General features: G+C 43.8%; 1 protein-coding gene across 3 annotated transcripts in view; it reads left to right on the forward strand.

Annotated features, from left to right (window-relative positions):
* Positions 1–15,834, forward strand: part of PYGB (phosphorylase, glycogen; brain) — an 87,314-nt gene that overhangs the window by 34,661 nt on the left and 36,819 nt on the right. For 2 of the 3 annotated variants that reach the window (XM_018573162.1, XM_018573168.1), the window contains one exon: positions 12,704–12,782. The exons of the other annotated variant lie outside the window; for it this stretch is intronic. In XM_018573162.1, coding sequence (XP_018428664.1) covers positions 12,704–12,782 — 79 coding nt within the window. The remainder of the gene's footprint in view (positions 1–12,703; positions 12,783–15,834) is intronic. 3 annotated transcript variants of the gene reach the window in all.

The following is a 15,834-nucleotide window of genomic DNA, read 5'->3' on the forward strand; positions in this document are numbered from 1 at the left end:
GTGCGCGGGCCGTGGTGTGGGCGGGGGGGGGGGGGGGGGGGGGGGGGCTTTAGGCAGAACAGTATGGCTGCTCTGTTTCACAATGTTTGCAGTGTGCCTGCCACCCCCTTTCTGACCAGAACGTTGCAGGTTGCTAACAGCCGGGCAGAACGTTGCAGGTTGCTAAGAGCCGGGCAAAGAGATGCGCAAGGGCCATACATACATATCTCCCCGCCCAGCTCTTAGTAACTTGAGACGCTCTGGCTGATGTCCCGCCCAGTTCCTGGCAACCAGTGCCTTCACCCAGGGGGCGTAGTGGGCCATGCAAGTGAATGGCACGCCACGCCCTTCGGCCGCACTGGATCGCAAGGCATATTATGCCTGCGGTCCCGTCTGGTCCGGTTCAATCAAAATAGTGCTTGCAACATTTTGATCGCACCACACCGGACCGCAGGCATAATGTGCCTTGCAATCCCGTGCGGTCGATTACATTGCGGCCGGAGGGCGTGGCTACGGTGCCATTCACTTGAATGGCCCGTCACGCCACCTCCTGCCCCACTAAAAAGTGAGCCGGCCGCAATGCGAAGCAGTGCGTTCTGGCCAGAATCGGGCCAGAATGCACCGCATCTAGTGTAAACGGGCCCTTACTGTTCCTTTAAAAAAAAAAAAAGGTATTTCAAAGATGGCAGCACCAATGCATCGAGCAGTGAGCTTTGCCTGAAACATTTGTCTTTTTATATAGATGTCATGTTTTAGGTATTAACCTTCAGGTGCATCCTTTCAGAGTTTTCATCCCAGAAAATGCCTTTTTCCTAAATCAATACATCTAGCTGCAGTGCACCTCTTCTCCTGCCAATGTTTTAATAGCATTTCACAAAGAGCTGCCAGCTTTGTAAATTATTCACTAGAACACTGTAAATGTACCAAACTTAGCATCGGCTCTATTATTTCTTATTCCTTTCCAGGGAAAGATGAGTCACTTTTGTGTTTGAAAGTTATCGTCATCCTTTATCAATATATGGTTTACTGGGGAATTGTAAAGCTTCTATTTCTGCTTCGTGTTTGGCAGGTTTATCATTTGAGAATAGTGATTGGCTACCGGTTATATTCATATATAAACAAATCTGTCAGTTCAAAAGAAACCTGTACTGAGAACAAAAGTAGGCCCCTATAGCCAACCTTCCGAAAATCCATGTAGCCTGGTTGCCTCTGGCTTCTATATTAGAGCCCTTGAACTGGAACAAGCATTCAGCAAGTGAAGCCTGAACTTCCAATCTGCACAGATGTTGATAAGCAGTGACTCAATAATTGTCAGTCAGGGAGCTGGAACTTTCAGGAGGGCCACATGTGTAATTCTCTCAGTAGAGGTTTCTATAAAGAAAATTAAAAGAAAACTATCAACATTTGTAATGTAAAAAAACATTTCTGTGGAATAAATAGTTATGTATGTGCATTGAAGCAACCATACTTGTTCATTACATATGCATGCTGTGCCTTCTGCTTAGCAGAACAGCTCAGTGTTTGTATTTTCTTGCTCCCTGTAGCTTAGAACAAGGGCAGAGCTGCCATGGTAGACTTTTAGTGAAACCAGCACATGGTTTAGCTAATCTTCTCCATAACTGATTTTTATGTAGTAGGCGGCCCTATATCATATATATTTATCCTTTGACATATAGGATGTCGGAAATCAGTCTAATATGTTCCCCTTTATTAGGCCTCTTTTGCTATGGGCCTGTTCACACGACGTCCGTTTTCTGTGCTGACCTGATCCGCACGCTCGTGCACTAAAAATGCATCCCAATGTATCCCTATGTGTTTTATGGGCTACAGTTCTCACGTGCGCAGTCCGTTCAGCTTACAAAAGAAAAAATACTGCATGTCACATTTTGTCCGGTCCGGAAACGCACAAACGCAGCAAAAACGCAACGGAAACGGAACGCAATGCAGCTAATAAAAAAAAATGTATTCTTGCTCCACTTTTTATGATGTCAGAGGCAGTCAGAGTGGGAGATAGACAGACAGGCTGGGGTAGAGGTAAAGACATGAACTGCAAACAGTCCCATTACCTTTCCATGGACATACGAGTAAAAAATGTATCCGGGTGAGCTCGCAAATCCTCATATAAACTCCAGAACTGACCCTTGGAGTCCCGGAGCCTCAAGATCGGGTTTACCCAATAACGACGTCTCCTGATGGCTCGTTCTCTGCAGATTGCTGTAGCCAGCACCATCAACATGCCTGCAAACGTGATACATGTCTGATCACCAGCTTTACATACACAAAGGGAAGTAGATGTTCCGAGAGGGCGGAAGTGACCTCAGAGGAAGAATCTGCATACTGACAGCTCCTTGGCTGTTAAAGGAAGCTTTTCTTTTGCTTTTTGAGGCTTGTGCATCACATAATACCTTGATTTTTGTAATCGTTAAGACTATCATACAGGAGCCTTTAGTTGTATTTTAAGGCTATGTTAAAGTGGACCTCTACCCTCTTTTACACCTCAGGATACTGATATATAATCCTCCTACATTCATTAGTTAAACACATTTTTTGGGCTCTACTTACTACTTAGTTTTTCCACTTACTGGTAAAGGAAGGCACTGATGATGTAGCCCTGGCCTCATAGATGCATCCTGGGAAGGTTACATCACCAGTGATGTCCTGGGAAATCTCATCTGTAAACTGCAAAATCTCACTAGATCTCAGGACAAAGGCATTTTTTCCCCTTGGAATGATGTGCACTGTGGCATGTTTCAGGAGGCAGACCCAGAGTTCAAGTTAAAAAAGGGAGACAGATTCACAGGAGCCACCGTGAAAAGAATGGGGAGGAAAGGAAGAATAGGGATTGCAAAGAATTGAAAGCCTGCAATTATCTATACGTATCTGTTTGCAGATTGCCATTATTAACATTTCTGAAGGTGCCTTTGTTGTCTTATTTTTAAGATAAGGGTGAAGTTCCTCTTTAACAGAGAGGTTTACCCTCCTTCAGCAGCAAAAAAGAGTGTGATTTTTAGCACAGAGCTCAGGCAGGACAGAATGCAGCTCTATGGAAGCCAACAGCCCCACACCAATTCTCAGAAGATAGGGATGTTTTATAACAATTAAAAATGAAATCTCAAATTATTACCAATACGTATTTTTGATTGGTGCTTTTTAAAGTGTAACTCTAACCTAAACCATTTTGGTTAGCTTTGGAGGGGGTAAAGAATGTTTAGAGCCTATGTCTGCTTTTTATTGTTGTCTGCTAGCCCATGGGGTTGATAACGTTCACTTATACCACCAGTGACAACGTTGTCACTTTAAAAGGAAGGGATGGGCAATCTGTATACCAGGAACAGTTTTGTAGAGTTGGGAAGAGAACCTCTAAACCGGTTTATTGCTCTCTGTGTCCAGTTGAGTTTTTCCTTACTTTTTGTCAACATTGTCTTCGGGACAAGAAGTGAGGGCAAACCTCCAAAGAAGAGACAATCTTACACACCAGTTTTCCTTTAAACGTGGGTAGCATTATTGTTATAGCTTTGCCATCAGTGATGCAAAATGGCTGTTAAAGGACACTGCAGAGTAAACAAAAACATTTAGGGGGTTATTAACCAAAGAGTCGAAGGATCCAGCCGTACCTTCGGCTCGCTTCGGCCGCCTCTGCCCTTCAGTTCAGTCGAACCGATGGGCTGCTGTACGGGCTATTCACAATAGCCCGAACAGAAGCGGAAGACGGCAGAGCGGCTCAACCGAGCCGAAGGCATATGCTTCGGTTCGACTGAGCCAAAGTGACAGCCAAAGCAGGAAAAATGGCCTGCCGACGGGCCGGCCGTTCTCCATGCTAATAACAGCTGGGCGAAGCTAGCCGTAATCTCACGGCTCGCTCCGCCTAGTTGTAATGACAGATCAGCATCCCCAAAAGACCTGGGGACGCTGATCTGTCATTAAACAATAACAACTAGGCGGAACCGGCCGTGACGTCACGGCCGACTCCGCCCAGTTGTTATTCATTGGCCGGGTCCTGCTAGAAGACTCTGGCAGGTGCCGACCAATAGGAAACAGTTGGGCGGAGCCGCCCAATTGTTTTTCTTTTCCGGCATCAGATGCTTCATTATGCGGCAGGAGTCCGTCGCATGTGGTCGGGTCAGCGTGCGGCGTTTTTTAAAATTATTTTTTATTTTAACTTTTTTTTTTTTTTTACTATTCTTTAAAATATTTGTATTTATTTTTAAATGTTCCTATTTTTTTAACATTTTTAAAATTATTTTTCAACTTTTTTTTTTTCATTCCTTTCACTTATTTTCTATTCTGCTCGGTACCTCAGAGCCGAATGCTACTCAGTGGCATTCGGGTATTCACTCACTGCCCTTCTGCCCCTTATGAGAATAGGGGCGAACGGCAGCGAGTAAGCTGGTGGAGCTTCGGCTCAGCTGATCCAGATGTTGGATCGGCTGAGTCAAACTCCTTCTGCACTTCGGCTGACCGAATGCAGCTGAAGGCAGCCGATGATTTTCACTCCACAGATGACAGAGGGTGCAGGTCTTTCGGGGTCCTGCCCTGGTCTTTTTCCTTCTCCCCATTCAGGGGGCTTTCTTCGGGCGAACCGGTGGACTGACTTCAGCTAGTCCCTAAGGATCAGGGTCCACCTGGCTTAACCACTAGGTGGACTAGAGTGCCTTGCCCCTGTCAGGAGCCTTGCGCCCTGGGCGGTTCAGGGATATTGTGGCCCTCTTGTCGGTAGAGGACCAAGTACCCTCGTGTACTTTTTTGTGTGCAGCGATTTCACTGTTCATTTTTTTTTTGTTCACAGAGGTTTGCTTCACAAAGTACGTACAGCAGATCTTAAAAATAAAAAATGGGTTATTGAGTAGCATGGCCACTGTCAGAAGACAAATAAAGGTATGTAAAGAATACCAAGCCGGCAATTATCTAGAAGTATGTGTTTGTAGATTGCCATTACAAAACATTTCTAAAGGTGTGTTTGTTGTTATGTTACATTTCAGACTGGTGACTGACAGGACTGTGTAAAGCAATAGACATGTGGATGGTTTGGTGCTGCCTTACCCTCTCCCCAGAGTGAAGGTCTTCATCAGGGTTGAATCAGGAATTTATGCTAATTGTATGAACAATACATTTATCTAAGTTTTATCTAATTCACAGCTGGATTTAATAGCCTTTTTTTTATCTGCCTGGTCTGGTTATTGGCAGCCTTTAAAAGCATGCAAAATATCGAGGCATCCCAGGCAAAAATGTAAAAAACATAAATGTAATAAATGTGCCTACTCCCAAAATCTATACTAGACCCTTTTCCTAGATAGAGATTTGGAATGGACTTTAAGGGGGTACCCCATGCAAAAAGAAAAAGGAGTTCCCCCTTGACATTAGAAGCCCCTCCACCCCATTAGGAGCCCCTCCCCCCTTATATTCTACAGCAGCATGACAGTGGGCAAGAGGTGGAGCAGGTCTGGAAGGAGGTGGATTTCTGTCTAATTTTGAAGGCTGAAAGAAGTCCTGGATTAGCGCCATGTGCTCTAATGGTGCTCGCCTGCACCATGGAAAAGCATGACACTGTGCGAGAATACAAGACACCCAAAGGTGTTGCAGCACTCTGGTTGAGAAAGATTGCCCAAACACAAAGCAAATAGGACTTTTTAGTGGTGAAGTGAAGCTGAGTCGTTGAACTATTACTGTGGGCCATAGAACACAAACTTCCCATCTCTAAGATGTCTTGGACTTTGTGTTTATCTAAACATGACTGAATACTTCCAGAATACATACATCAATACATGCTTAGTAATGTTATGCATGTAACTTCTGTATCCTTATGTTATATTAAAGCATGCATTAGACCTACACAGAAATGAAGTGTATACAGACAACCAAAGTCTAAAATGGATATAAATATTTAGAGTGGAGCAGAATATATTTCTAAACCGTGGTAATCTTCTTGCTGCCAGTGGGAGCAGTTTATTGCAGACTGGACTAGCTTGTGTTTTCTGTTAATTTTTACTTTCCTTTAAAGCTGAACTCCGGACACAACAGCTCTCATTTAAATATATTGCTTAATAGTCACAGAGGATATAAATACAGTTTGTGCGCACCAAATACCGTTGCAAACCCATCATCACTGTGCTGTACATACAGTAGCCTGCGCAGAGAGCTGAGCTGTGGGAGGGACCCAGCAGGCTCCACCTACTACAGGCTGTCTGCAGAAAACTACAGGAGGGGGCTGGTTACAAGAGCAGCACCCTGCACAAGGAGAGAGAGCAGCAGTGACCGGACTTTATTACTCTCCTGCACAGAGGTTTCACACTGGATTACTGCACAAATCTGGAAGAAATACACTAATAAATACACTATAAAGTAGATTGTGAATGGGGACCTCGTAGACAGATACAGATCCAATCTTTTGCATTTATGATGGAGTTTACTGTACAGTACTGTATAATAAACTCCCAGTTATTCGGCTCCAACGGATCGGTAGGTAACGGATAACTGTAGTTTTTGGTTGCTTGAGAGTTAATATTAACTCACAAGCAACCATCTTCGAGGCGCACCGCTTCCCCATTCACTTGTAAATAGCCAGGAGCAATAGCCAGACTGCTATTGGCTATTTCAAATTGCAATAGCAGGTTGGCTATTACACCCACCCACTGAGCAGAGGAGTGGACCTGAGAGAGAACTTTCTCTTTCAGGTCCACTCCTCATCTTAGTGGGCAGGTTTTCAATAGCCAGCCTGCTTTTGCAATTTGATCCCCGTTTGACTATTGATCCCCATTGTGTACTCTCTGCTGCGGACCGGGTTACAATGGGTTTATCAAACCAGGGAGTGTCTGTATATGGGTTTTACTCATCAGTGGTTTTACAACTCTCCCCCCTCTACTAAGCTGCAAGCAATTATGCAGTATAAAAGAATCTTCCTGGACGGCAGGGACATTGCAGCCTGTAGTGGGTTAGGATAATATTGCATGCAGTGTGTTCATTCTTGATTTGGTTCTCACTCAGTAATGCAAGAAATATAAATATATAAATAAAAACACCACTAAAAGAAAAATTGTTGCTGTTACATTATCACCCTTCGTATTCTGCTCTTATTAAAATAAAAATCACAAGTTAAAGTTGTGTCACAATCCCTTTAAAGCTTAGTATTGGTAATATAGCTCAGTATAGTTTTCCCCAGCATACGAAGTGTTAAAAGGAAGAAAGTTTCCAAAACAAAACAGGTTGCGTTATTAATAATGTGTCAGCAGGCGAGTGTGGAGACAGCATCTGGGATCTGTCAGTGTACTGCTCTCCTCTTTCCTGTGTGATCTTACACTAAGCTGCACGTTCACAGTCCTGCCATTGTGCATTGTGCGGATCACGTTACCTCCAAGTCGCCTTTCTCCTTTCTCAAAATACACATGGAATTTGGTGATCATTGCCCATTGGTTGTCCAAGAGCAATAACAAGATGACCTTCAAGTTATTTTTTTATGATTTTATACTAAGAAGTCACTGTTTCTATTGTTTGCCATGAAGCCGCTTATGGTTTGTGATGCTGATGTCCCTGTAATGTACGCGATTTCCTAAACTGGAGTTTGACGTTTTGGTTCACTTTCTTGTTATGTCCTTTAAGATGGCTGTCTGTAACATATCTGCCCCTGAGTTCCCAGCTATGCCCATCCACCAAGAAATGATGAGAGATCTCACTCTTCTTGTTGGATATTTCACTTATTGTGCATTACAGGGGATGCAGTAAAAAGAGACTTCATGGCATGAGGGAAACAGAGCTGGGAGCTCTCTCCAGGAGATGTTCTTAAAGCCTATCTCCAGGCAAATATAAAAAAAGGACCCTTGCAATGGGGTACCCCCATGTACTGCAAGGGTTAAGTGCTTGTTTTGATCACCTAACCAACCGCTCAGTGTCTGCAAACTCCCTCTGCCAATCCCTGCACTGGCTTCCAATAGCCCAAAGGATAAAATTCAAAATATTAACAATCAGTTACAAAGCCATCCACAACTCTGCCCCCGGCTACATCTCAAACCTTGTCTCAAAGTATCACCCTAACCGTTGGCTCCGATCTTCTCAAGACCTCCTGCTTTCCAGCTCCCTTGTCAACTCCTCCCATGCTCGCCTCCAGGACTTCTCTAAAGTCTCTCCCATCCTCTGGAATTCTTTACCCCAACCTGTCCGTCTGTCGCCCACCTTGACTGCCTTTAGGCGATCCCTAAAGACTCATCTCTTCAGGGAAACCTATCCCACCTCAACCTAACCGCTCGACTATCACGTTCTCAAACAATTCATCCCCACGCAGCTCCCTCCTCATGTATCACTTCCCCCTCCCTTTTAGATTGTAAGCCCTCAGGTGCAGGGCCCTCCTTACCATCTTGTCTTGAATTGTATTGTGATTGTAATGTCTGCCCCATATTGTAAAGCGCTGTGCAAACTGTTGGCGCTGTATAAATACTCGATAATAATAATAATCTAGGCGCTGGAAAAGGCAGACTTACTTACCTGATCCCTACTCCTGCTGGCTCTCTCTGGGCAACCATACATGTCCGCGCAGGCTCTTCTCCCCTTCATTGTTGTATTCTGACATCCACTGACGCCGGCTTTCAGAATATAGTAGCAGTCACGAGAGTTTCCTCCATCCATGCTTAGGGAATTATTTATCTTGTTCAGTCCTGTGGAACAATCTTAAGGTGAATGTCTACCTTTACGGCTTGTTCACACCATTGTGGTGCATTAATCGCATGGTTCCATGCGATTTACGCACCCTACTGCGCAATAAAATTGCAGGAGGTGCATTGCATTGCCATTTATTTGAATGGGACTGCAAACTCGCCTCCTGCCCACTATGTGATCGTCACACCACAACACGTGGTACCGCAATACTGTTCATTGCGATTGAAAAAAATAGTGCATGCACTATTTTTTGCAGTAGCATGGCAACGCATTGTATTGTGGTTGCATGGTAGGGTTTTGTGGTGGTGCATGGTAGGGTGCAATAATCACAGGGAACTGTGTCATCAACGCCCCACAATGGTGTAAACCAGCCCTTAGTCAGGTAAGGGTACGGTGAAACTGCGGAAGGTAGATGCGGGCCGGACTCCATGGCAGCAGCAGACTTTATTTTGTATATCCCTTTTTAAGGCTGCATTCACACCAGCGGTTGGATTACAACGCACAGCGCTGTTGTGCATTAGCTGTCACAGTGCCAATGCGCCAGGACCGGCACCGTTTACCTTTCATTACATGTCATTAAGCTCTATGGGCACACTGCAGTGCCAAAAAAAACAGCCAACGCAGCCCCAACGTACCGTATATACTCGAGTATAAGCCGTCCCGAATATAAGCCGAGGTACCTAATTTTACCACAAAAAACTGGGGAAAAGTATTAACTCGAATATAAGCCGAGGGTGGGAAATGAGGCAGCTACTGGTAGATAGATACCAATAAAATTACATGAATATTTATTTAAAAGAAAAATAACCTAGCTCTGCCAAGAGATTTGTAAAAAAAAAAAAAAAGCCCCACAATGATGTCCAAGTTTCTTCCAAGTAAAATACAGCTGTGTGACAGCATGAGGATTGTGCATGCATCCATTAGTCAGAAGCTAGTGCGCAAAGCCTAAATCTTAACTCCAGGCAAATGGCCAAATACACATTTAAAATGCATATTTGGGAGATGTTTTATTTGCCAAAGGATTTGTAATTATTTATGATGGTCCTGACGTTTTCACAGCCCTGCGAGACAGCAGAGCCAGATTGGCGACTTGACTTTTCTTTACTGCAGTTTTGCATTACAGCTAAGTCCCCTTTTTGCCCCCAACCTGCTGACTGGTTAATAAGGAGCAGCAGAAGACTGATGAGTTCATTTCCCTGCTCTGTCCTCCCTTCATCATGCCCCTTGTAAGCACATGTTCGCTGCAGCACACTTGATTGGCTCTTAGTGCTCTTCCTCCCTCTCCTAGTCAGACTGCTGCTGTACAGTGGATTCCAATATGCTGATTCCAAGGCGCTTTCACTAAATTCATTTAAAACTACATTTCCCAGTTTAATTGATATATTCAGTGCTGGATTACTATCAATGGAGCCTGTAGGCACAGAACCATTAGCACTTGAAGCAATTCCCCATGTTATGGTCACCCTTTTGCAAAACAAATGTTCTTGTCTTGCTGGTCCTAACTTGGCTTAAAACATTGTGACAACGTGTAAATAATGGCCTATGAGATGACTATATTGCTGCTGAAGAAAGCCTCTGTGGCCTATAGGCATGTGCCTACTGTGCTTCAAGGTTCAGTTGCCTCTGAATACTTATTTGCATTTCTTTGTGTTTTCTTCATATCTACCCAGAGAAAACAGGAAACTGCAAATATTCTGTTTTAAAGGATACAGCTTCAGTCTCCTGGGGTTGTATCTGTTGCTCCCAGACCTCGTACTTCTGAATTCACAGGACGCTGTTGTCATTTGTGAATCCCAGTAGAAAGTTTTTTTTAGTTTTTATGTTTAAAGTGAATTTATATTCTTTTTAAAACTTTTAGATAAGCAGTAAATGTGAGTGTTATATCTAGACAATAAAATGTAGGTTAAAGCATTGTGGGTTAAAGCTGCAGCATACTCCATCATCACAAATATAACTCCCCCCTTTACACACACACACACACACACACACACACACACCCCATTAATATACTGTCCCAATTCCCTGTGGTCCTGAGACTCTCATGCATATGCAAACAGTTCTGCCAAACGGGAACACAAACAACAGGAACCCTTTAAAACGGGTCCCTAACTGTTTTGGCTGAACTTCCATTGAGTGACCCAGTACCTAACTCCTAGGTGCCTTTTAAACCAGCTTTTTATGTATAAAAAGCAAATAAGCGTGTCAATTAGGGATGCACCGATACTAGTAATGGTGCCGAAGCCGAGTATTTGGGCGAGTACGAGTACTCGCCCAAATGCTCTGATAACCGAGCTTCTGGTATCAGGAAGGCTTCCTGATTGGCCGGAAAGCGGGCTACATGCTCCCTCATCACCTTGTGATGCTCCCTCATCACCTTGTGACGGGGGAGCATAGAGCCAGCTTCCCGGCCAATCAGGAAGCCGGGCGCCGCGTCATTACACGACGCCCATCTTACTGATTGGCCAGAAAGCTGGCTCTATGCTCCCCCGTCACAAGGTGATGAGGGAGCATCACAAGGTGATGAGGGAGCATGTGGCCCGCTTCCTGGCCAATCAGGAAGCCTTCCTGATACCAGAAGCTCGGTTTCCCTGCTAATCAGGAAGCCAGGTGGCCAGTAATTGCACGCCGCCTGGCTGCTTTAATGGGACTTCCGGTATCGGTATTCGGTATCGGTGAGTACCAAAAAAAAAAAAAAATATCGGTACTCATACTCGTTACCGAAAAAACGGTATTGGTGCATCCCTAGTGTCAATCTAACCCCTTTTTTTTATTTAAAGTACGGGAGGGTTATAGGTAAAACCCCTATCAGGTTATTTTTTGCTTTTTGTGTCCTGCTGGGGAGATTTCCCTTCACTTCCTACCCCAGCAGTCCAACAGAGAAATCTCTCCAAAGTGAATGGAATTCTAGTCTTAGAGAAGAACAGGGGTCCCAATGGGGGAGTTTCCCTCACCTCTTGCTCTGATGACAACCACTTTTTGGATTTTCCCTCACTTTTTGTCTCAGGGATAATGGTCATGAGGACAAAAAAAGGGGTCCCCCCAATTTGGACACAGAAAGCAAGAAGAACCTTATTAAAGTCCAATATGTCCCCCTGCACTCCTCACAGCGTCTTTGGCCAGAATCACAATAATGGTGCTTGCAGTGATACTCACAGATGGCGCCGTGCACATCAAACAGCAAATGTTCATTTGCAGCAAGAAGAACCTGACAATTGGTCAAACTCTTCAACACTCTACCGAAAACTAACACTTTTCTATTTCTCATGGAACTGGCATACCTGTGACCTTTGTGCAGCAGCAGGAAGGGGCAGTAATCTGAAAAACTCTGGTCTCTGCTCCGTTGCATACTGCTGTCAGTTTACAAGTAGAAATATGCTTACATAAGGGGAGAGCTCCTTGCTCTACTCATCGTGCTGCTGCTTCTTCATTGTCCAATCACATGCTGAGGTGATTGCAGGTTGTGGATCATGTTGTAGTGTTGTCGTCACACCCATGCTTACAGGAGGGGAGAATAGAAGGATAACCTCATCATTGTGTTCCTGCTCCTTCATTGTCCAGTCACAGGCTAGGGTGTGTCCTTATCTATACTGCAGTGTAGGTTGCACTGTACAGCATTGCATTCATGCCGGCATCACAAGACTGGGTGACCAGAAATATTAATAGTTTGGTAGACAAAACAGTTCATGTATATGAATTTCAGCTCCACGTTTCCTGCCGTTTCAATGGGAGGCAGTTCTATCCATAATCCACTTTTTAAATGATTCATTCTCCAAGAGAGGTCATACAAATGTGACATTGCTGCTTTCCATTGATTAGATTTTATTCTATTGATTGCTCAAATGTTACCAAGTTATTTAACACATTTCTAGATAATCTCTGTCTATAGGATACGTTTAGAGCCTGGTGGGAAATATCTGATTAATATTTAGTGTCCGCACCCATGGAAACTAAGTGCAGGTATTGTGTATGCACCGTACTGACTAGCACTGCTCAGATAATAGGGAAGAAACACTCTGTTACTAGTTCAAATATTATGGTTTTAAAGATAAAGATTGACATTATAACACTTCTTTCATTACAGCTGGGCCTGGATATGGAGGAACTGGAGGAGATAGAAGAGGACGCAGGTCTCGGCAATGGTGGACTGGGACGCTTGGCAGGTATGTCACAAAGACACAATGGGGTTCACTAGGGTGGCAGAAGAAAGCTTTGGTCTGCAGCCACATGTCATATTCTGAAGCTACACGTCCCATGATTCCTTGGGATACTATTGTAGTTTGTGGACAGTTCTTTGAATGGTGACTGGGGGGAATTCTCTGTTTTTTGGTCACCCCTCACAGCCTTTAGCTACAGGACCATGCAAATGTATACACATATAATACAGTAACGCCCAAGACTGATGAAGGGGCACGTGCCCCAAAATTGTGAGTAGAAGTTCTAATGTCTAGGTGGCTAACTCGGTCCCCCTGCAATTTCACCACCAGCGGCGTCACAAGGGGGGTGTGGGGGGCGGCTCGCACCCGGGTGACACCAAAATGACTGGCAGTTATTTTGGTGTCACCCCCTCTAAAAAGTCAGGCACTAGATCATGGACCGAGAGCCTGACAATGTCAGGAGAGAGGAGGGGACCCGGTGGCATACCTCATCCTGCCGGGTGAACGTCCCCTCCTCTCTCTGCTGGCGTCCATCAGGCGTCAATTAGGTCATCGCGCACGTGCCGCCCGGCCTCGCGATGCCCCTGTTCACTACTCTTTAGCAGTTTTTAACTCCTAGTATGATTCAGCATAATTCCAGAGCTTTCTCCATCATTGCATGCTATCTCTCCCCAGCCGGCATCTTTAGAAGTGATAGTTATGATATTTTTATGATAATCTGGCATCTGATAGGAGTTTATGATCTAGCACCCGATAGGAGTTTATTTACCTCGTTATAAACTCTGATCGAGTCACTGTTTTGCGAGTGCTATATATTTTTTTTACCAGTTAAAGGAAGTTTCATTTGCACTATCCGGTGCCTTTTGATCTGTTCTACTTTTACTTTTAAAGCAGAATGCTGAGAAAATCATTGCAAGGGTTAAGTGCACTGCAAGGGTTAAGTGCTCATTTTGGTTTAGGGAAAAGAAGAATAAGAAAGTTATACTCACCTGATCCTTGGAGCTGGCTGGCTGTGACAGCGCTCCCTCCTGCCTGTTGTTTTGATAAATTCTATTTTTATTTAGCACTTTGGTAACTGTACATTTGCAGAGACATGTTCTCTTTTGACGTATTTAATAGGCATAAAGCATAAAAGCAGCACTTGATCTCTCTGTGTCCCCACATCCTACATCATACGATGCCATGTCACGGAGTGGCAGAGGTCTAATAGTGGGGAGATGTCCACTTATATATAGAAGATATTTTTGTATAAAACTGGAAACATTCACTGAACTGCATAATAAGAGTTCATTTATATTGTGAAATTCTCTGATTGCTTTACTTTGAGAGCTGCTTTTGCTGAAGGGCACTTTGTTACCGTGCCAGCTTGGCGCTGTTTCAAACTACATCCCGATGACTAGTTCTGTTTTTCTCAGTGATGGAGGTTTTGTCCCATTAGCATTTCTAGACTTCCAACTGTAATGCCGTGGAGACGACCGTGAAGCCCAGAATGCGACTATTCAAGGCACTCTGTTACATTAAAATGGATTTTTTTCTGCCAAATAGAGATTTCTATTTCCCATCTGCTGAAAGTCCAAACTGACTTGTCAACCTATACATAAGAACACATTAATCCAGCATTCCCAGCAATTGTTACACTAGCTGTGTACAGCCCGGGGTAGACATACTGGCTGTGCAACATGTGTTTTTGCATAGGTAGCCCATTAGGGAAAGCAGCCCGCATGTATGTAGGGCGGCAGTGACAAATGTTGGAAGGGACCCACTTCAGCCTGTGTGTTTTACAGCTGTATATTTCCATCATTCTTTTATGTTCTCATGAAGTTGCCAGCATCTCCACAAATATTAATATTCATGAGAGTTCAGAGAACACTAAGCAGCTTGTTTGCCAATACAGATTATGGCCAGTGCTCTTTTAATGAACTTGCATGGTCGAAAATTTCCTTGCACCAGTATGGTCAGACATTTTCCCGTATGTACCAGTGATAGTGTAATAGCTTTTACCATGGATTTGGCACAGATTTCCTTTTGCCATTACTCACGAACATGTGAAATCATACACCGGAATGTCACTTTTATCCAGCTAGTATACTTCGTTATTAAAGGGTCAGTCCACCCAGAATAGCTAATATAATTACCGTTTTAAAAAAATGAAAAACCTGACTCACAGGCTAGACATCCCCACATAAAGACAATTATATCTCATTGCATATAGAGCAGGGGTGGGCAAACTGATATTCAATTCAATTCTGCCCAATCCAGGAGCCAGCAGGATTTTTTAGGAGTCTGCTCCATTGACAACAGCTAGAGAAAACCGCAAAAGTTACGCGCCAAATTTTAGGGGCATTGGCTACCTGGCTCCTGCAATTTTATCCAGCCCTGATATGGAGGCATCCACGCACAATTCATATCACCAATAGTATTATTAACCCCATAATGGAACGTGGAGAATAAAACCATAGTATAAACATACATTATACAAACAAACGTGTATAAAATATATAACCCCCCCACATTCCGTCTTTTAATGGCATATATGTCAACACGGCATCCATGTATCACTTAAGTGCATCATACTATTGTCAACACGGCAGCCATATCCTTTACAGTATCTGCCAAAAAGTCCCTCAAAATTCCATCCACATTTGTAGATAAGCATATGTCTGTTGTCCTGTCCACAAATAGTATATTATACTCAAACATAAGTGTCAAGAAGGATTGCATAACCAATACAAGACTTGTGTGCATCCCCTAATGGTTAATCCAAATCAGCCATATTCAAAGTTCACATACAGTAAATGACTGACTACACCCATATCAGGTTAGGTTGTAGCTGCATTTGAAATAGAAGGCAATGAATAAAAGTCTTATAGTGGTCAGAGTATACTCATCATTAGCTATTTACAGTCATTGCCTTATCTACAAATGTGGGTGAAATTCTGAGGCACTTTTTGGCAGATACTGTAAAGGATATGACTGCCGTGCTGACCATATCGATGCACTCAAGTGATACATGGATGCTTTTCTCTGGCAGGTACTATACAGTGTGCTGGCCATGCCT

The sequence above is a fragment of the Nanorana parkeri genome, unplaced genomic scaffold (genome assembly GCF_000935625.1).
Source record: "Nanorana parkeri isolate BGI_ZX_2015 unplaced genomic scaffold, ASM93562v1 scaffold46, whole genome shotgun sequence".
Classification (NCBI taxonomy): Eukaryota; Metazoa; Chordata; class Amphibia; order Anura; family Dicroglossidae; genus Nanorana; species Nanorana parkeri.